General features: G+C 34.8%; 1 protein-coding gene across 3 annotated transcripts in view; it reads right to left on the reverse strand.

The window, feature by feature from the left end:
• Positions 1 to 1,540: 1,540 nt before the first annotated feature.
• Positions 1,541 to 23,291, reverse strand: part of ATG2B (autophagy related 2B) — a 105,146-nt gene continuing 83,395 nt past the window's right edge. For 2 of the 3 annotated variants that reach the window (XM_077123473.1, XM_077123474.1), the window contains 11 exons: positions 22,932 to 23,040; positions 21,425 to 21,619; positions 20,692 to 20,793; positions 15,318 to 15,396; positions 14,805 to 15,012; positions 12,244 to 12,313; positions 11,779 to 11,861; positions 10,847 to 10,968; positions 10,442 to 10,596; positions 9,661 to 9,810; positions 1,541 to 6,529 (listed from right to left, as the gene is read on the reverse strand). In XM_077123473.1, coding sequence (XP_076979588.1) covers positions 6,299 to 6,529; positions 9,661 to 9,810; positions 10,442 to 10,596; positions 10,847 to 10,968; positions 11,779 to 11,861; positions 12,244 to 12,313; positions 14,805 to 15,012; positions 15,318 to 15,396; positions 20,692 to 20,793; positions 21,425 to 21,619; positions 22,932 to 23,040 — 1,504 coding nt within the window. In that variant the 3' untranslated portion in view covers positions 1,541 to 6,298. Of the gene's footprint in view, positions 6,530 to 9,660; positions 9,811 to 10,441; positions 10,597 to 10,846; positions 10,969 to 11,778; positions 11,862 to 12,243; positions 12,314 to 14,804; positions 15,013 to 15,317; positions 15,397 to 20,691; positions 20,794 to 21,424; positions 21,620 to 22,931; positions 23,041 to 23,291 lie in introns of those variants that run through there. The other variant, XR_013160471.1, reaches the window with a different exon arrangement.

Below are 23,291 nucleotides of genomic sequence, written 5' to 3' on the forward strand. Positions count from 1 at the left end.
TCTCCCTCTGGGCTTCAGTTTACTCAACTGCTGCGTGACTTTCTAGGAACAGATGATAGCTAAGGGTCACTTATTCCTTCACTCTTTCGCTCACTTGCTGATTCTTTACCCTGAGCAAAGCTCTGGAATTGTCACTAGGGATATGAGAAAAGCTCCATGAAGATTTTATTAAAAGAGGGGCTGATATATCTGAGAACAGAGGAGCAACCTACCTGAGGCAGAGTGGCCAATGTCTGAAAATGGTTGCATTTAAGCTGGGATTCGGAGGAGCCAGGCAGAGCATTCCAGAGAAAAGAATGTGGGAAGCCTCTCAAGCACTTGTTCTTTCCTGACCACACATTCTTTTCATCAGGGGACACCTGGTGATGTTGAAACGTTTTTGGTTTTCACTATTGAGGATGGTTTCTGCTACTGGTACCTAGTGGGTAAAGCCAGGGCTGCTATAACATCCTACAGTGCAGGAAATGGTCCTGAACAATAGATGACCCAGCCCAGAATGTCAATAGTGTTGCAATGGAGAAATCGTATTTCAGCCTTATCCCCAGATTGTATTGAATTTGTGTTGAGTGGGGCGTTAGCTTTAGTATTTAAAAAATGAAATTCCCCAAGTGAATCCAGCCCCTGCTTACAGATATGTGGCAGAATTTTGCCAAGAGTGTTAGAGCACACTCTTGTGTGCTACAAAGTGGAAAGGGACTGGAGATGCAGAGATAGATCAAAAGGTTCTTTCTGGCTCAAATATTCTAAGAGACTTTGATTCTGAATCTACTCGCAGAATTATTTTCTTAGTTTATAAATTGGTGAAGAGTTTTCACTAATTTAGACTAGTAACTTCTCAAGTTCTTCTTAAATGAAGTTCTAGTAAGGTCCACATGACCTTGAGCAAGTTACTTGCCCTCTCTGAACCTCCTCATCTGAAACACAGAAACTGTAACTGCATCTATCGGAGGCTGTAAGATTATGTATATAAAGAATATACTACTTTCCCTGGCACATGATAAGCATCCCACATATGTGCCTTTCCCTCTCTTTCATGAGAGCTGTGCGAGAAGTGTGGCTTATCATTTTTCTCTAATTGCTCCAAGTAGACAGCTAAACAGTGGTATCTGTCACAACGAAACCACTTCTTGAGTAATTTGTTGTTTAAATAAGTATTACTTCTAAATAGTTCTTTTATTATAATTAAAAATATTATTTAAAAAAAACAGATTTATTATATTTTCTAGGTCCATAAAACCAAAACTACAAGATATATTTGACATGAAGTCCACATTGCAGAGATAATATATTGACTACTATTTAAAAGGAAGGGGGAGTGGCAAATTTGAACACTGTACACCCTATATATCTTAGAAATTGGTAGAAGTTAGATAGAAGATTTGGTACCAAAAATGCTAGGATTGTAGGAAGACCATTTCCCAGTAACACGGTCTGGCACAGACTACCCGCCCCCACCCCCAGAAATGCGTCATTACAGGCTTTAAGACCAGCTTTTGGCGAAAGACAGTAGTTTTTCAAGCAAAATCCAAAGATGAAATATTTTAATTTTCTTCGAGAGTATTCTTAATTTCATAATAAATAGTAACACTAACAAGTTACATTATCACAAAAGTACTTGTATAGCATCAGTACTCATTTTCACATCCATAATTATAATTAGAAAACTTAGCAATGGTAGTTAACACATACAATGTATACTCTTTTATTTGTGGTGTAATCAATTCAGTGTTTAAAATATATCAGGATGGATGGACATAAGAGCTGAACTTGATGGCCCTACCAAATTTCTCAATGAATAAGCAAATATTGCTGCATGACTGGCAAGTTACATAAATAATGCAAGACGATTCCAACTAGAAATTAGAAACTGTCACTTCACATATACAAAATACATGTGAAACAGAAATTATACATTTTTTTGAGGGAGGGGCTGCTCTTTCAACCATCTGAGGGTACCACAGAGGTAATGGAGCCAGCTGACATTTAAGTTACAACCTCTTGAAATACAACAAACAGCACTCTGGTGCTTACTGTGAAGCAACATGCTTGAAACCAAGGGGCCAACAGTTGTTATAAGAGGCTAAAACATACCTCTAACATCTATGCTTTAAAAAAATTGCTGATGTTTCAAAATATGAATTGTTGAAATTCACTTAAACGTTTTATCCCAAAAGAAGTCTATCATGGTGATATGTTAGAGTGCTGTAGCTTTGACAGGCAGACACTGCAAAGGAAGGAAAAAGCTTGAGTAAAAGCAATTAGCTTCCTCACAATTGTCCAGGAGCAGTGTGCCTAGGAGGAGCCCTGAAGTGTTGAGATAAAAATAAATTGGCATTAAAGCACTGAATTATAAACAGTGAAAAGAATGATTGTATCACCCAAGAAAATATGATTTCTTGGTAATGAAAAAGAAATCTACTTTTTCCTTCATCATCTATGTACTGTACAAATAATCTCCCTTTTTATCATAAGACTCACAAATGTAATTCATATTTATTTTATTTGAAACCAATTGTTAAATTCAGTTGATGCATTTGTAGATACAAAAGAGCATCACTTGGTATTTACATAGCCCTTTACTTTCAAAGAACTTAAAGAACTTTCTAGATATTTTCTCTGTCTTAAGTGGACTGAGAGGATGTGAAAGAAAATGGGAAAAAAAGATTGTTCATCAGAGACTACCTAGCCCTGCCACAGTCCCCACAATTCTAAAGAATTACACAAAGGAGGTGTAAGAAAACTGAAGCAAAGCAAAGCTAAGCGATTTCTCTTAAATCAAGTTACATAGCTCTATGGCAGAGAAGGCAAAAATACCCCCTTACAGTTGGAGTCATACTATTCTCATCATATGGAAAATTTAAATTAATGTTAAGACAATTAACAGTCAATCCTGAAACCAGGTTTCTCATTTTAAATTACTAATTTAAAAATCAACACTGCCTGCATTCTCTTCACTCTGATGAAAGCAGTACAATGCAAAGAATTCAAATTAAACGACCCTTGAATAAAGCACAGACAGCCCCTACAGGAGCGACACATAGTTGTTTGGACTCTTGAAACTGAACAAAGGCCCCACACTACAGAACACAGCTTTTATAGGAGACGGCCCAATAATTCCGCTAAAAGCTGGAAATACTTTTATAGGGTTTAAAAGTGACAATTGGCAGGAAACAAGAGACAGTGGACTTTAAGGTTTTTTATTTTGTTTTTTTTTTTACCATTTTAGGCATATTGCTACTTGAAAGATTTTCTTTTCCTTAAAGTGAGCTTTGCATTATAAAAATATTGATATTAAATGAGTGTGTTTTGTGGAAATCCAGATTGTACCCAAATTTAACTAAAATGAAAAATCTACTGCTATATTGTCTAGAAGAACATTGTATTCTATCTGTCCTAAAATAGAGATGTTCACTGGGCATTCTGTTCGTAAATGATAGCAACCTGGGAACAGGCAGGAAGGGAAAATTGGCAGCTTCAGATGAGCCTTATTCAAGAAGAAGATGTTGCTGCAGCCTGTGCTACCTTTATATTTGTGATGTAATGCGATCTTAATGCGAGTTGATAATGCCGTGGGGTTCTAAAACTCATTGAGGGATCCTGTTCAAACTTGCTTACCTGGACTGCTTGAGGAGACCAATACTTGTAATGTAGCAACAAGGGAACAGGTGCAGACTACATCATTCAGAAGGGTAACATCAAAATTCAATCACACAAGTGCTGGGACAGTACAGAAATGCATTGCTCTGAGATCCACAGCTACTGTGACACGAACAGAGAGCCCTCATTCAACAATGCCCACCAGTCTAAGGCATCCCAGCTCTGGCACTGTTATCACACACTCCCATTCACACACAGACACACACACACACGCCCGTGCGCATGCACAGCCTAATCATCCAAAACTTTGTTGGCCTCTGTCCTAAGTGACGCCCATCATTTAGAGAGAGGGACCCCAAGACTCAGAAATTAAGTATCTCAGCCAAGTCATCCACTCAGTAAGTGGCAAATCTGGCAACCCAGGATCATGAATTCAAGTCTAACACTCTTTCTCTGTGTCATATCAGCACAAAAGTTTGAAAAGACACTTAAAAAAGAAATTAAGGATGCTTAAATAGAGGTGTTCAAGCACAGACAGGCTGTCTACATAGACATCTCAAATAAAGAACATCTTGGTTAAACTGGCAGACAAGGAACAGAACCTTGAGTTTGAATATTTCTGGAATAAGGGGCTTCTGTTCCAAAATACTAAGTATCAATAGCATGTGCAGAATGGCAGAATAGAGAAAGAATCACAGAGATTATATCAGAAAGATATTTGTTTAAATAGAATTTATACACTATTTAAATCAAGTGTCTATTAGCAACTAATTCAGAGGACAAAGAGGAAAAGATAATTACTTCTCCTTATACTATACCTAACTAAATTTAAGTAAGTGTAACTATGAAAAGCATATTTAAGTTTGATCAAGTGTTTTTTTAAGGTTGATTAATTCTAACAACATAGCATGTGGCATTTGCAAGGGAAAATGGAGAATAGTGGAATGTATGAGCGGAGTGGTTAAAATGCACCCCAGAAGCAGGCTGACCTTTCCTGTAGCAACTACTGTTTACTCAGGATTGAGCTCCAAACACACTCCATTTAATTGGGACACAGTAACCGATGGTTCAGTACTAAAGAGGTGACTACTCTGAGCAGGAAAAAAGGAAACAAAATTTTAAAATTAAATGCTATGTGGCCATTTTTATAAATTTCAAATATTCAGATTTTGGTTTACATTTGCTTTTCTGTTTCAAAAATTTGAGAATAAAATGGATTCAAATTCATTTTCCCAAAGCCCAAAGTGAAATGCAGTTCCCAAATCTAAATTCATCTTGATGACATTTCCTCATTTAACAAAATGAGAACTCATATCATGTTACTTTAAACAGTGGATGAATACAGAGTTCTAAATTTTCTTTCTGCTAGCTTAACGAAAGCCAGGGGTTGAGCTCTTGGAATAGTATCCTTCTCACTCTTAGGTAATGATTTACCTAAGTCAATTTCAAGAAAGTATTTCCAAATATCTTGGGAGAAATCATTGATTTGCAGCTATGAATATACTCTCAGAAAAGCAAAATATTCATGGAAGCGTCAAACATTTTTACCTTTAAATAAAAATACTTTATTCATTCCTGACAGGTTATCAAAATGTACATTTTTAACCAAATAAAAATGGTATTTATTGAAATAGATTTCTATAGGATATGTTTGGAGGATTTTCAGTTAATTTTTAAAAAATAAAAATCACTTTCGCTCTCACTTTGCATACATTCCTAGTAAGCTGGCACAATACCTGTTTAAAATCAAACATATAAACAAACATATGGGCCCCAGTACATTATAGAATGCACGTTTTCAATTTTACTTAAAATAAATGGAAGCTGCTCACCTTCCATGTGGGAGACCCGGGTTCAATTCCCAGACCATGCACCCCAAAAAAATAATAACAATAATAAAAAATAAATAAATAAATGGAAGCTGTTACACTTGGGCTACCTTTCTTTACCAAAAACTGTCAGATTTGCTCCTCTTTATATTTTGTATAACTTCGTAAATTATGTAAGAATAAAGCACATGATGTATTAATCTAAAAACACAAACACATACAGGATAAAGTGCAACACAACAGAACATGTCTGCAACATTCATTTTCTAAAAACCCCAAAGAAGGATTTTATGAGTTAATGGAAATAACATTGTTCTCAAGTACGCTAATAGTAAATCCAACAGAGTCAGTTCCTTTTTCCACACCTGAGGTTTATATTGAAAAATCCTATTTGCTTTGCTTCTCCTGTGGCTTCTGTCTCTCATTATCAATGAAAGCTTTGAAGCTGTGATTCTTTTTAAACATTGAGAATAATCAACTCCCTAGAGCAATAAAAATCATGCTTTTAAAGTGTTCAAATGTCTTTTGAGCACTTTGCACTGTAAAAGGAGATTTCCAATGATATCCCATGTGTAACAAAGAGATTTATAGTCATTTTAATAAAAGCAAGCATTTCACTAACTTTGCAGCAAATACTTTAAGAACCATTGACGTCAGCCACCAAACATTTCTACAGGCAAGTACCAAACTAGCCCTAAAATGCTAGAAGTTTTTGGTTGCATGTTGTTTTGATGTTAAATTTAACTAATAAATGCTTTTGTTCCTGAGATGAGCACAATAAAATTAAACGAGTTCCTTCTAAAGCTGCCACCGGGACACCCTACTCCTTATTTCCACCCTCATTATCTTCACAGAGAGTCATGTTTGAAGCATCAGTCTTCCCCATGGCGCCATTTCTGTGATTCGTCTTGCCGAACATCTGGTCTAATTTGGTTTCTCATGCCACCTAACACGTTTGATGTTGCTTCTGTGGCAACAATCAGAGGTTTCACCACTGCTGGAGGAATCTGGCGCAGGACTTCACCAACGGCACCAGTAACACCTCTGCTCTCATGTTCGCGAGCTGCAGTTTCATAAATGGTCTGTGCTGTGTCTGTGAGGCCCTGCATGGAAGGTCAAGTGGAAAGAGAAGGGGAATAAGTTACTGGTCAGAAAATGCTCTAAATTATCCTCTAATATATACTTTTGAACAGTTTATGAATATGAGGGTGATGACTACACAAACAAAACTGTGCTTTTGAGATAACCCAGAATAATTCTTTTTATTACAAAATTCTAATTATAAGAGAAAGGAAAAAGCAATTATTATGGCTTAGTGTTGTGACACTAGTTGTGTGGAAAATGTAACTAAACTACAATTTCACGTCAAGAAGCTGAATAAAATTTAATGATCCAAGAGTAACTGTTCTGGCAGTATTAATAACTCTAGTTAAACTTCACAAGCAAACCTTCTTGAATAAATCTATTCACTAAAGGAATGGGGGATAGATCCTTTGATTCAACTATAATAAGAAAGCCTAATCCTACTAAACTCCAGAGAAACCTTTTAATTTGCTCTAAATTATTGGCTATGTATTAGAAAAGATGAATGTGCAACATTCAAGAAAGGTAAAAAACTAAGTAGATACAATCTTATTGGGTGAAATAGAAAATTCCAAAAACATGAGGCAGGAATATGTTGTTTACTAATTTGAAACAAAGGAGCAGCATTTTTCATCTTTCATATAATTATATAACATTAAAACTATCATGATGGCTAGGTTTTAAAACTGAACATTATGGATCAAGTCATCAAGCTGCTTTATGACTTTCAAATTGCTAACATTTGTTGAATTCAGAAATCCCTTAGGGTATATGAGGTACATTTATCCATTTCCCTATCACCTCCCCTCCTACCCCAGTGTCCCTTTCTCATCCCACCAAAAAATAAACATGTATTAGTTTATTACACATGCATTAGTTTATTAGTGTGTTATAGTATAATGATTAACAGTACCAAGTTTGGAGACTTCAGAAATAGGTTCAAATTTTAGCTCTGTCACTTAGCTGTGTGACCTTGGACAAATCATTTAAATGAAAAATTAAAATACTGCCAACCAGAGAACATTATGCTGAGTGAGTCAAGCCAAAAACTAAAAGACAAATACTGTATGGTCCCACTGATGTGAACTGACATTCGAGAATAAACTCGGAATATGTCATTGGTAACAGAGTCCAGCAAGAGTTAGAAACAGGGTAAGATAATGGGTAATTGGAGCTGAAGGGATACAGACTGTGCAACAGGACTAGATACAAAAACTCAAAAATGGACAGCACAATAATACCTAATTGTAAAGTAATCATGTTTGAGCTATAGGTTTTTCTTTTGTCTGTCTGTTTGTCTTTTTTTTCTTTTTCCTTTTTTTTTTTACTATTATTATTATTTTTATTTTTTTCTCTATATTAACATTCTATATCTTTTTCTGTTGTTTTGCTAGTTCTTTTCCTAAATCGATGCAAATGTACTAAGAAATGATGATCATGCATCTATGTGATGATGTTAAGAATTACTGATTGCATATGTAGAATGGAATGATTTCTAAATGTTGTGTTAATTTCTTTTTTTCTTTAATTAATAATAAAAAAAAAATACTGCCAACCTCCCTTTGGTGATTATTAGAATCAAATGAGACGGTGCATCTAAAGAACTTCACATAGTCTGGCAGATAATAAGTATTCAACAAATAATTCCTAGATTACTGATACTACCCCACCACAACGGTGACCCACTATTACCAAACTAAATTATGTAAAGCAGGGGTTGGCAAACTTTTTCTATAAAAGGCTGGACAGAAAATATTTGTGGGCCATACAGGATCTGTTATATATTCTTCTACGTTCTCTCCATATTCACAGGTCGGAGAAAGAGAACTAAATTTAAGACCCAACTATCTGGGTTCCCATCTTGGCTACAGTATTAAATGTCCCTAGCACATAGGGAGGTCATTATTCTTGCTGAGCCCATTTTCTCCTTTGTAATTTAGGACTGTCACGTAGCTTTAAGAGCTATTATACCTGTACAAGGTAAGCATGCAAAAATTTCTTTAAAATGAATATAGATCAAATTAGGTAAGTACCTTGCAAACTGTCAAGGTGCTATTACCACATGCTGCCAACTGCTCCTGCTAGGAACCCCACTATCTTTTTTACAAATATGATTTGTAACATATCTTTGATAATTGTCCCAATCCTGGCATCTGCAGAGACAGATATGACCAGCAATAACCTCTCTTTATTCTTCCCACCAAATCTCTCTTAAAAAGCAGACCATTGTCTTTATCTAGCAGTACACTTCTCGGGGCTCTACTTCAGTGGTCTCCAAACTGTTTGGAACCTCAGCAGCTTCTTCTGTCAGGTAAAAGTTCTACCTGAGGCACTTCTGACTGTCATTAGAATAGGACTGGAAAATTTTTAAAGAAATTTTAAAATACAAATCATAAGGAAACAACTGCAAGCTTCTTTATGTCATACTAAAAAGATCGTCAGAAAAAAAAAAAATGGCCAGGGAATGCTTCTGAAGACACCCATAACTGGTACAACTATTTTGGAGAGCTATTTGACAATTCTTAATAAACCTGAAGATTCAAATACTTATACCAATTCCACCCTAAAGAACTTGCAAGAGGACATTTAGATGAACAATCATTATGGCACTGTTTTAGGAAAAAAAGGAAAACTTACTGTCCACCAATAGGGAAATGAATAAATTAGGGTATATTCATATAATAAAATACTATAAAAGAGTTTAAATTAAATCTACATGGATCAACCTGGATGTATCTTGAAAAAAAATTAAGTTATAGAATGATATATATAATATGATGCCATTTGTTAACTTTTAAAATATAAACTATACTGTTTTGCTTAAAAACATATACCAACATAACAAAGTATAAATCCATGTTCTAGATGGAGCATCCATGGCTGTTTGTTTCTGTTATTCCCTGTAGGCATATGTATATAAAAAGAGCAAATGGTTCTTTCCATGTGATCGCTACACTTCTTATGGGCCTATCAATCACCAACTAGCCTTCTGCTCACTGCATGTAGCTATTTACACTCACTGTTGGTGACAGTTCTCAATCTACTCCAAGGGATTTCTTCCAAATAATTTTCAGCCACTGAACACTCCTCAGATGAAAGCCAGGAAAGCACGTCAACTGGTTCTGGCCTGTACACTAAACACACCACTTACCTCTTTCACAACACTGTAGGCCTTGGCCACACCTTCTCTCAGGTCTACTGGTTGGTATGCCAACCGGTGATGAGGAAATCTTCTGACCTTCTTGGGCTCAATAGAAAGCACACCAGGAGACACCATGTCATAAGCAGTCTCAGCAGCTGCCTAGATCAGAGTACAGAAAATAAGACATGAATTAGAAGAAAGTCTACAGAATTATGAACCAACTTCGGTCACCTATGGGAAGGGAGGAGGAATAGCATGCTTGCATGCCCTAACAGACACTTCTGCAAGGTTTCAATTCTTTACAATAGGAATTTACTACTTTCACAATAAGAGCATTAAAGCATAAATGGAAAACTAATCTCCAGATTGAGCTGATTTTTATTCCTTCCTCTATCCACTGAGAACACTGTCAAAGTCACCATGTAAGACAAGTATGCCTGGAGTCTATCACTTCATACAACAAACTTAACCATCCTTACTATTTCAATTTAGCTATGATCTTTTCCTACAAATGTAGAAAAATAAATCCTCTGCTAACTTAATGGTTAAAACCTAGCTTAAATAGGCAAAATTTGACACTGTATTCCACAAATATATTCTACTACTGATTTAACACTGGGAATATCAAAGCAATAAAATACGCATGATATTAAATCAGGACAAATGAAAGTATCTGTTTCCCAACATTTTATAAATTTTCAAAGAATTGTTTTAAAAACAAAATAGCCCAATTTTCAACGGTTACGATAGCTTTTCTTTGTAGAGATTATGATAGTCGACGGGACAATACCTGTATAGTTTGAACCATTCTGTTTGTGAGTTCTAGAGCAGCCATTGCAGTGGAAGTACCAAAGGAAGCGGCTCCTCTCTGGAATCCTCGGACGATGCGCCCATCTTTCCGGTACTGCTCTATCGGTAACCAGACTAAGTCCTTTAGGCCTTGCACTAGAACCACAATCAATACACAGAAATCAGTATGAGGGCTAAATTCCAGAAACTCTGCTATCACTCTAACCCCAGCATTTTTAACCCATGAAATTGGAAGAAAAGTTTTCCGAATATAAGTCCACATGTAGATTTTCTAGAAAGAGGGTCCTTAGTTAATTCTCTAAAGATATCCATGACCCCCAAAAGTTATAAGAATCATTGATCAGGCAAAATAAATGATCTTTTGAATAACAAAAAGAAAATTCACCTAATTGTACTAGAGAATGCATAGGCCCAACACCTCCCAGGATTCCGGGTAGCTGGTTCTTCTTAATGTCATTAAGCCATTCAGTGATTGCATATGAGAATAATTTATCCACACCTAGCAAACTGGAGCAAATGACTATTAGTTTATAGATAAGAAGAAAGACATTTATAGGCTTAGGTAAGTTTCTTTCTTTTTTTTTTTTTTTTACTTTAGACAAAAGAAAATTTCCAAATCATAAGGACAAATTATTATAGCTGTCTCAAAAATAAACTTTTTTATTAATCTGAGATATACATCAGCCATGTAATTCCTAATCTGATTTTTCTTCAAAGATCCAATTGTAATGTTAATAACATCTATAAGGCTCAGTAATATGTATAAGTGTGTTTTTCACTGCTTATTAATTATTGAACATCTAAGGACCTGGCATAAGATTAACTCAAAATCATAAATTTCTACACAGGTCTTAGCTACTAAGAACTGCTCCCTTGTGAACATCAAGTCTTTTCACTAAATGATCTGATAACTTTGGGAAATTATAAAAAATAATATCCCAAATGTAGTTGTCTTTAAAAATGTGACTCTGTTCAAACTACTACTACTCTCTCAGAATAAAAAGTAGCCCCCATGGGCAGGCCACAGTGGCTCAGCAGGCAGACTTCACCCGCCATGCTGGAGACCCAGGTTCAAGTCTTGCCGCCTGCCCATGCAATAAAAAAAAGTAGCCCCTCTTCCCAGTGCCTGCCTATGCAACAAAACAAAACAAAAAAGTAGCCCCTCATCAGTAAGGAACTCTAAAAAACAAGAGCTCTCTGCAGATGGCACTATAAAACAGTTAAATTATATATGCATACTAAGAAAACAATTTTTAATTTGTTGTAATCTAACTTTAGTTACATCATCTTAACGCCTCATATAATCAATCAACTTACCCATGGCGATAAAAAAGCCTCTTGAGCTTTAGTTCAGAGCAGTTTAACTGGGCTAGACCAATCAAAATTCCAGCTAAGGTACCCTTTAAAATTATGAAAGTCTTAATTAATATCAAAATTAAAGAGAGACTCAATATTTTAAAAATTTTTACTTGGGAAACTCAAAGCAAAATTCAATGATGAAGCTAAAACACTTAAAATATGTACAATATGCATATATTATAATATGAATTTTAAATATAAATTTTTTTTAATAATATGTCTAACCCAGTTTACCAAATTTTACTCATAATACTTAAATAGATAACATTTTATTTACTATAAAAAGAGAACTAAGTTTAAAACCTTTTATTTCATTTCAAATATATATATATAAACCATGACAGAACAAAGTTTTAGAAAGTTGAGATCATTAAAAAAAAGTTAACTAATTTTATAAATTACAATTGTGCAAAGTTTTCAAACCTGATCCATTGATACGTGTTTGCCATGATAATCAAGTCGAATAGGAACTTCTGATGTGAATCTAAATTCTCTAAAGATAAAAAAAAAAAAGAGGGGGGTTATATATAACCAAAATTACCAAGAGATGAAATTAGATGTAAACTAATTTGTTCAATTAGATAGTAAAACAAAATTGCAAAATAAGTAATGTGAATAAATTAAAGCCTAAATAAGAGAATGTCTTCCAGCTCTATCTTTTCTTAAAGCGATAAAACTAAACAGATATTAATCTTCTTATAAATTGCATTTATTCATTATAATTAAATTTTCTGTCAAAAACTTTTTCCTATTTCATCAAATAACATTTATCTTTAGAAAAATTTGTTTAACAGATAGTCTCAATTCATAACAAGGCACATATTAATAAAAGAAACCCTTAAGATTAACCCAAACAATGCAATCATACCAAGAAGTAAAAATGTGATGAGGTAAAGGTAATTATTTTAGCTCCATGGTGAAGGAATCAAAAAACCTGAGTATGAGTTCCAGGTTTCTCGTTTATATTGTATATGATCATGGGCAAGTAATAAACTCTTTCAGCCTCAATGTCCTCATCAGTAAATTAAATTAATGCCACCTATATTTGTGAATTTCAGTGAAAATTTTTTAAATTAATGCTTGAGAACAGGATACTGACATACAAATACTGGGAATTCTGTGAGAATAAAATTATAATTATTCACTGATGGTACACATCAAACAAAAGGAGGTAGCTTCTAGAAGCTGGGCAATAAACTGGATGTTTGGAACTTAAAACATAGTTTTTCCACAGAATTGATGTTGTTGGTTCTATCTGAAGCCATCTCACAAAAGCCATAAAAGTCAACTTAACTTACAATATAAAATGGAGATGCTGCACTTAACAGCAATCCCCACAAGAAGCCTGGAACTCCCAGGTCATCCCTTGTCCTTGAATTCTCTTCATTAAACCTTCTGGGCAATCCCTCCTGCATTCCTCATCTTCCTCTTACAATAGGATACACTATGTCCTATCAAATTAAATATGAATTTTTCTCTATTTTGTACACTGTGTCTACTACAAAACCTGCATGTAATAGTAAGTGCTTGATAAATATCTGTGGAATGAATAAATATCCACCCCTTCCCATTATGCCATCACTTGGAAGAGGTTCTAGATTTGGGATTTTCTAAGAAGGCCTGTACTCTTGTCCTGGATGAGCCACTAACTAGTCATGTGGTCTTGACAAAGTCAATTCACCTCTTTGGGCTTCTCACCTATAAAGGGAGCAATTTAGATTAAAGAACTGGTTCCCACCCCAGCGCTCCTGGACTCTTGAGGGCTTTTGAGATTAGAAACATTAAGTCTATAAGCCATTTTTATATTTTAAATAGTTTAAAGAAAAGGGTAAACATTTACTTAAGTTAATGAAATTACACAAGCTGACTAGAAAGTGTCAAATTTCTTTGCTTTCAGGCCAGAATTGTAGCAATTCAGTGTCTTTTATACTAGCTCTCCCAGGTTTATAAAAAATAAATTGGTCACTTATAATTGATTAATATGACAATTTATATTGTCACTTCAAATAAACAATTTATTTAGTAGGAAAAAAATTTTAATAAAAAGATCAAGGAAAACACTAAGAGTTCCTTCTTTTGCGATGAAAAAGTTTAGCACCACCAGAGATAATCCACCCCAGGATCTTTCCAATTCCTATATTCTATTATTTTTCCTACCTATTTTTATCAGTATGCATTTAAATGTGAAAAAACCTTAAAATAATCATACTGCCCACTTCGAACCTTACCTAAAGTAAGGTTCCCTCAGAGCCTACCGGAAAAGTCAGGGAAAAATTAGGGACCCTTGATGTCAAAGGGAGAGGGCACAGAAAATCAAAGAAGGTAGCTAATTGTCCCTCTGATCAAAAAGGGCTTTGATCTTCACCCCTTCTCTTTCCAACAGAGCCAAAGCTCCACCCTACCATCTAGGATTGGGAAAGAAAGGTGATAAAATAATGAATGGGTCTGAAAAGGAGGAATGAACTCCAAGTGAAACCAACCAGCCAAGTGGCTGGGCAGTAGTCACAACAGACGCAGGAGTACTGGGGACCTGAGTTTCCTTACAGTGGCAGTTCAGCCAGGGAAGGAAGGGTCAGGAGAGAAATGACAATGAAGAGGAAGGGAAACCAGAGAAAATTAGGAAGAAAATTCTTATAAGGGAAAGGGTAGGGATGACTCGTTGAGGTATTTAAAGGAAAAGAGGAAAAAGAATGATACGACGAGAGGTAAAAATAAGTCATAATAAAGACTGGGAAGAAATAGACAGAGGGGAAAAAGAAACTAGGAGGAAAAGGGAATTCCTGCCACAGAATCAACAGAGAGATTCTGTAAATGAGGGATGCAGATAAGGTGAGGACCATGTGCAAGTAAATACATGAACTGATTACTTGGCAGTGGAAAGAAAAGTTGATACAACCTCATCATTACCAGTAAATATACACATTAAAGGACAATCTTCAAAACTCTAAAGTAACTTCATTTGTTATCAAAATTCAATTATTTACCTAAAAAACACAGGCTGATCACTAAATGATGCCTCTTCAGCTGAGAAATCCTTCTCTTCCTCCCCATTAATCACTTCCACTGAATTGGCACTATCATTTTGGGAAGGCTGTTTTGGCCCAGGGAGAGAAATCCCTAGATTTGGCTCCTTACAAGTGCTTAAGTGCCTTGGCAAACTGCAAGTGACATCAGCTCCAGGAGACTTTTTAACTGAAAATATAACATGCATATTTGAAAAATTAGGTGTGCTTCTTTAAAGCAACCATTTATATCAATCTATATATAACCTGCTTTGCTAATTTCATTCAACAAAAACAATAATCGTTACAGAGAAATTTTGCTTTCACATTTTAAATTATTACTTTTACATAAACTATTTGCATAGACTAACAAAAATAAACACAGAACACATTTATATAAACAGGAATAAAGACTGCATGTGCATTCTCCATAAAGCCTCACAATCAAAATAAATCCACGTACTTAACTAACGACTTTTTCAAATATATTAATACCTTCTGGATCTGGGGTTGTTAGAAGCTCTACTTCTGTAGAAAGACTTGTGAAAAAATCCTTCAGGAAAAACAGGGCATCCTAAAATTAAGAGATGTGATTATAACTAAAAGGAAAAAAATATATCTAAGTCTATGAAACAAAGTATCTTAAAGACCCATATTTTACTCATTATTCCTGTATAGCTATCACTTATTGATTCCTTACTTTGTGTTAGGCATTGTTCTTATTTACACACACACACATACACAACTACTCCCCTGCTAATTCTCACAATCCAGAGAAAATTAATTTTATAGATGTGAAAATTAAGACAGAGAAAAATTGTCCAAGATTAGAAAGGATTTCTAAATCAAAGTATATTTTAGTTTACCAAAAACAAAGCATTCTCCTTCTTTGGCATTTGTTCTCATTCTAAATTGGTATTGGTAATACACTAACAATAGGAATAGTAGCTAGCAGGTACTGGATATTTAGGACATGTAAAGCACTGACTCAAAAATTCCTCTGCATTTACCACTAAAATATACTGTCTGTGCCAGTTTGAATCTGTTCAAACAGATTATATATATAAAAAAAAAAAGCCAGAAAAGCCATGTTCTTTAATCCTCATTTAATATTGTTGGGTGGGATCTCTTTGATTATTTCCATGGAAATGTGGCCCACCCAATTGTGGGTGGTACTTTTGATTAGGTAATTTCCAGGGAGATGTGTCTCCAACCATTCAAGGTAGGGTTGCTTACTAGAGGGAACCATTTTGGAAAAAGCTTTAGACCAACAGAGCCCACTCACACAGCCAGAGACCTTTGGAGATGCAGAAGGAAAATGACCCAGGAAAGCCTTAGGAAATGAGGAGAGAAAGCTAGCTGACATCACCACATGCCCTCCTAGCTGAGAAACCCCGAACTTCATCAGCCCTTTCTTTTGACTTAAGGTATGTTCCTCTGGATGCCTTAATTTGGACATTTTTGTGGCCTTAGAACTGTAAACTTGCAATTTAATAAATTTCCTTTTTAAAAACTGTTCCATTTCTGGTATATTGCATTCTAGCGGCTTAGAAACTAAAATGCTGCCCTAATACATTTTCTTCACTGGATATGATAGTCAAAGTAAAAATTTTAAAAAACTTAAAAATTACACCCATTCTACATGGTTTGTTATGCAGTTAGATAATTACAAATAAAAACGTATGGCTGTCTTGTCGATGCATATATAAGCCATATTTGCCCATTATTAGCAGCTTTATTTTGCCTAAGCACTCAAACAGACCAACACATTTTGAAGGATATAAATATTAAATGCCTTGAGGCTGTTTCTTCTTATTCTTGTCTTCCATTTAAAAAAAATTATAAATTAATATAAAGTATTACCACTATACCAAGATGCATGGCGAAGGTGAATTATAGGGTCACAAGATTTGATAGGACAGCAAAAGTTTAACAATTCCAGAGAATCTAATCAATTACTGATCACATTTATCGGAAGTATAAATGACACAAGTGAAAAAGACATTTTTCTAGGTACCATGGCACAGGGGAGGCTGTGAGATGAGATTGAAGAAAATCAAGTAGGTAATTTCAATGGTATTGGAAATATACTGGTTCTGAAGTAAGGTAATGGGTTCATGAGTTGGTCATTATGTTTCTATGCTTTGCACATTACACATGTTATTTTGTATGCATCAAATATTACATTATCAGGGCGGGCCACAGTGGCTCAGCAGGCAGAGTTCTCGCCTGCCATGCCAGATACCCGGGTTCGATTCCCGGTGCCTGTGCATGCAAAAAAATATATATTATATATATATATATATATATATATATATATATATATATATACACATGCAATATATAATTGCATGCAAATATATATATTGCATTATCAAATTTAGCAATGTATGAAAATGTTATTCTTCAGCCACTAGATGGTGACATCTTAATGCTATAAATGTTTTGCCTGTATGACTACCTTCAAAAAACACAGAAATTTTCAGGTTATAATTTTGCTATTAAAAAAAAAGATGACCATAGAGACAGTAATTTTTTACCCATTTTTCACCACAAATGCACAAAACTTTCTGACTGGATATTTATGCTAAACTCTTACAACTCAATAAGACAATCCAAATTTAAAACAAGCAAGATATGACTAGACACTTCATGAAGGAAAATATACAAAGAGCTGATAAGCACATGAAAAGATGTTCAAATCATTAGTCATCAGAGAAATCCAAAATAAACCTACAATGAACACTAAGTAAAACAGTCAGGATTTTTTTAAATGTTAATATCAAGTTCAGTGAGGATGTGAAGAAGCAACTGCAGCCCTCATACATTACTAGAGGGCACAATCCTGAAATGTACTGGAATGTACAATGGCACAATCATGTTTGAAAACTGTGTGGCAGTTTGTTATGCTTACATCTATCCTATGACCCAGATATTCTGCTTTTATACATTTATCCAAAAGAAATAAAAACATATAACCATAAAGACTTGTAACACAAATTTCATGGCAGCTTCATTCATAACAGTCAAAACATGAAGCAACCCAAATGTAAATCAGAAGGACAAATTGTAGGATATCAATAAATGGAATACTACTCAAAAATAAAAATGAAAAGACTGCTGATACATACTACAACACAGATGAATTTCAGAGACATAATGTTGATCAAAGGAAGCCAGACACAATTCCATTTACATGAAGTTATAGAACAGGAAAAATAATTCTATGGTGATAGAAATGAGATCAGTGATCAAGGTTTTTTGGGGGGGAGGATGGCTGACTGCAAAGGGGATAAGAGGCTAAAGAAATGTTTCTGTATTTCTAAAGTAAAGAAAATGTTCTATATTTTAATTGGGGTAATAATTGCCTAAGTGTAAATCTGCCAAAGTTTCAAACTATACACTTAAAATACATACATTTTACTGTATGTAATTTATATCTCAAAACACTCAATTGAATTAAAACCTCAAAAAAATAGTTGCATAAACTCTGTAAATATTTATTTCTAGCTTTCAGGTCCTATGATAGGAAATTAACAGTGCAATATGACTTAAAGTGTTAATTACTTTTAATGTCATAATCAGGCAATTATACTACAGCGAAAAATAAACCAGTTTTTTTTACATATTTTATATAAACTGGTTTATATATTTTTGAAATATGCAAACCAGTGCTGCTACATACTCAACTCTAGATGAATACTTATCTTACCAAAATGTTCTCACATCTCATCTCACAGCCTGAGTTAGGCTCCAGTGCCTTTACAAAACTATTAACTTCGCTAACTTCACTGCATTCTTTGAGACCCAGCTCAAGTGTCACCTTCAGAAAGCCTTTCCAGATCATCTCTCACCCCTTCCAAACTGGTCTGGCTCAGGAACCCTCTCCTGCTCAGGTATGTTATCCTATGGCAATCTTTATCACTGTACTCACCATGGAGTGTTAAAATCACCTGTTTTATGTTGGTCTTTCCCACTAGACAGAGCTTTTGACATTAGGGATGTCTTATTCATTTTTGTGTCCCTAGTATCCTAATACAGAACCCGGGACAAGGCAAACATTCAGTAAATGGTTTTGAGATGGTTAATATATCTTCCCTAAGCAGATTTCCAGGCAATACAATACTAAAATGAACACCAGATGAGAAGAGTCAGGAAATCTTGCCCCCTTCATCTTCTAGATCTCAAAGTGCCTAGTTAAATGACCTGCCTCGTCTACTTTCCCTGCTAAGTGGGGCTCATTCCATCTACCTTGCTCCCTGCCTATCCTGTGGACATGTTAAGCTTTGGAAGAAATTGTCCTTAACTTCAACTGTGATGCAGCTTTTTAAAAAATGCAAGAAACATTCCTTTCATGCTTAATGTATATGACTTGATTAAGATAAATAAAGTCAGGGATGTGGTTGGTAAGAAAAAAATATTATTCAAAGCATTATCATTCACTAACTGATTTGTTTTCTAAAGAAAAAGAATAGAAATATTTATTTTTATTCAGATCACCATTTTGCTATCTCAAAACATGGTCTGTCAATCTTAACAGTTGCAAACTAGAAAGGACTTTTTTGAATAGGAGTATGCCTCATTAAGGTTTATATATTTGCAGCGCAGCTTTGTTTTCCTAGGTTTCATAACTCAGGGAATTATTTCCCATTCCCTCCTCAGTGTATTCACAAAATTTATTTCCCTGACTGCTTTTGCTAAGATTAATATTTCCCCACTTTAAAATTATAACACTTTGCAGTTCTGAAAAAGAAATTAAGCTTGATATTAAAGAAAAAAAGCCTATTAAAGAAAATTGGGCTTCCTTAGTTTGGAATAAAGAAGTTATTATAAGATACATCTCACTCGAAGTTTTACTCATACTGGTGATTTCTACAGATCACTTTCCCCATAAATACATCATCATAGTCCTACTAGGCCGATATATAGATAAATTAAATCAAAATATGGATATCAAAAGATATTCTCAGGTGGGCCACGGTGGCTAGCAGGCAAAGTTCTCACCTGCCATGCTGGAGACCTGGGTTTGATTCCCAGGCAAAAAAAAAGATATTCTCATAATGAAAAAACATAAATCTAAAGTACCTCCTGGCAAGTGTGACCTAACTCAAAGCTACAAACATAAACATAAAGTTATGCTAAATGTCTGTGTTTCACAACACATTTTCTCTAAGATAGTATCTATATTTTATTTACAGTATAAACGTTTAAGTTCATTCCTCAAATGCCTGTTACTTGCTTGTTATTCAAGTTTTATTTGAATAACTAATCAGTATTATTTAATCAACATTATTTAAGCAGATGAGTAATGCCACTGCACATAGGAATATTCTACTTCCAACCCCAGTTCACACCCACTTAAGATTTAACAAGAGGGTTTTGTTATTTCAAAGCAGATTGCTTTAAAACTCCATTTATTTTCTTCAATTTTTACATGCTTCAGTTAATTATAATAATAAACAGTACTGAATTCTCAATATATGTGTGTTAGGCACCATTCTTAATGTTTTACATACACTATTCTCATTTAATCCTCATTTAAAAAAATTTTTTAAACATATTATGCTATACATATTAGTATTGCCTCCATTTTATCTATGAAGAAACTAAGGCTTAGAGAAGTTAAATAACGTATACAAAAGTCACATAACTAGCAAAAGATCCAAGTTTGACTTCACACCCGTGTTTTCACGACTCTCCTATACCACCGCAGAGTATCACATTTTTCGTGCATCTTGAAGAATCTAAGGTTGCTGAAAGAGGCACCAACGATGTTTTAAGCAGCCCTCTGGGTCAAGGTACCAGAAGAGTGGATTTCTTTATGCCTTTCATATTTAATAAATTCACAACTTATGCTCACAATACAAACCTGGTCAATATTGAGGCGAAGGGGCATCAGTGACACTCTTAAGCAGCATTCCTGTGGTGACCTACCAGATTCTGGGCGCACATGTAATGCTTTAATTGTCAGCTAGAAGACAAGAGAGAGAAAAACAATTTTCTCCAATGATATAATAACTTTGTCCTCATTGAAAGAAAAAAGAAAGAAAAGAAAAACCTTTACCTCTATTCCTATAAGAGAACAAAAAGTAGAATTGTTTATCACCCTTCCTTAAGAGCCAGAATCAAATGCTTTTGGGTCACACATGCTTTTAAAAACCTAATGAAAAATCTGGACTCTATTCTAAGGGAGGAAATGAAAATGGGCAAGGTACATCTGCTGAATTTTGAAGCTTGTCCACAGAGCAATATTCTAAAGACAACTTCTATGAAAATCATCCAAACTCTAGAACTGTTCCTCTCCGGAACTATCATGGAACTTTCTGGAATATATTTAGCAATACTAAATACTTTGTGTATGGACTTCTATTTTTCCACAGGTATCAATATATTGGCAATTATAGTTAATGGACCTTAGAAGTGACATGCAAAATAATTTTTAAAACAAAAACCTTAAGAAGCACATTTAAAAAGCATTTTTATATAAACATGAGAAAAAATATCCAGTAATTTTCCCCCATGCTAATCCTCCCTGGAGTCAGATATAAATACCACTTTCCCAAAATCAACATAACAAAAAAATATGAGGTTTAAAACCTTACCATGTTAGAATGAGCTTTTCGAGGTATTTCTTTGCTGCAATACAGATACAAAAATTTATTCATCTGTGATGTTGCCAGACGGTCTCGAATTTCAAGCTCCTGAACAATGAACACCTGCCGGGAGACCGGGTGTTCTAAGAAGCTGGAATCACATTCAGGCTTGCGTGGGGGGAACACCTCATGCTGAAACTTCACCTTAATGACAAGAGAAGGAACAGAGAGCAATTTTTACATTTTATTTAAATTATATTTTCTACTGAAAATGCAAAATACGACCTCTTCATTTTCTTTGAATACTACCCTCAGCTCTCAATTCTACTTTTAAACAACTAAACAATTAAACATTCCTTGATTTGTTCATTCATTCATTTACTATGTTCCGTAAGCCCTACTTACAAGGGTAGGCTTGACTAACACTTGCTATTTGGTCTTGATAAAATACCTTATTCATTTTAAGCAAAATGCTCAGTAGGAATAAGATATAAAATTATCTTGCACATCTAGGAAATTGCTTAAAAAGAAATCATCAGTACACAATTCAAATTCCAAAAAGGGAATTAAATATAGGGAATCAGAAATACTCCCATATTCTTATGCTAAATACCTTAATATATAGCTCTTGGCATAATCCTGGACAAACTGACATAACTAAATGCATACAGTATGAATGGTGGCATGGCCCAACTGGCATCTAACCATTTACAAAGGATCTTTTACCCCATGTGCTATATGACCTACATGCTATATGAACACAAGTCTTCAGAGACAGATACTAAAGGGTATTGTTCCCCAAGTGTGGTCACGGGATCAGCAGCATCAGCTTCACCTGCAAACTTATTAGATAAGCAAATTTTCAGGCCCCACTTCAGACCTACTGACTCAAACTCTAGAGTCAGGTCCAGAAGACCGAGTTTTAACATGCTCTTCAGAGGATTCTGATGTATACTCAACTCAGAACCAATGTTCAAGGGGTAAACTGTCTCAGAACATTTGAGAAAGACAAAAAGGTAAGAGTTTTGCACAAGATGCTTGCACTTTTTCAATCCAGAGACTTGGGTTTAATAAATCAAGACCTTAACAGGAGAGGTACCAAAGAACTACTACCAAAACCCCTACTAAAACGGATCTTTTCATTCAAAATGCTATCATGTCTATCCCTATCAAGACATGGTACATCATCATTACTCTAGAAAATTCCTTCATGTTTCTTTTCAATCAATCCTCAGTGTCCAAGAGGCAACCACTGTTCTCATTTTTTTCTACCACTGATTAGCCATGTCTGTTCCTGAACTTCATATAAATGAATTCTTTTATGCAAAGTGGACTTCATTCAGAAAAATGTTTGAGATTCATTCAAAAGTCCCATCCATTTTTTTTACTACTAGTTTGTGTGAATATACTATAGTTTATTTATTCTCCTGATGATGCAAATGTGGATGCTATTCAGTCTTGGGCTATGATGAATAAAACTGCTATAAACATTCAAAAGCAAAAAAAAACATCATACCTTGCTTAACTGTATTTCCATTAAGAAATCATGGTTCCTTCCTTTTCCCCCACATACTGTATTGCGTCCATGTCTCGTGGGTGTGTGAGAAGGAGAACTATGGGGACTGCTACAAGTGGGAGGGGGAAAAACTCCTATTAAAACAATATTCTAAGAAAGTCAATACATGACACATCAGGAAAAATAGCAATTAAGAGCAAAAGAGAAAAGATTATACAGAACTATTAAAATGTTGCCATAAATTAACCATAAATCAAAACCACATTTCCAAAAACTTTAGAGAAATAAAGAACATTATTTTATTATTGCTACTAGAGTAATCACTTGCTTGCTAAATATTTAGAACTACAGAAAAATCTA

The sequence above is a fragment of the Tamandua tetradactyla genome, chromosome 12, assembly GCF_023851605.1.
Source record: "Tamandua tetradactyla isolate mTamTet1 chromosome 12, mTamTet1.pri, whole genome shotgun sequence".
Classification (NCBI taxonomy): Eukaryota; Metazoa; Chordata; class Mammalia; order Pilosa; family Myrmecophagidae; genus Tamandua; species Tamandua tetradactyla.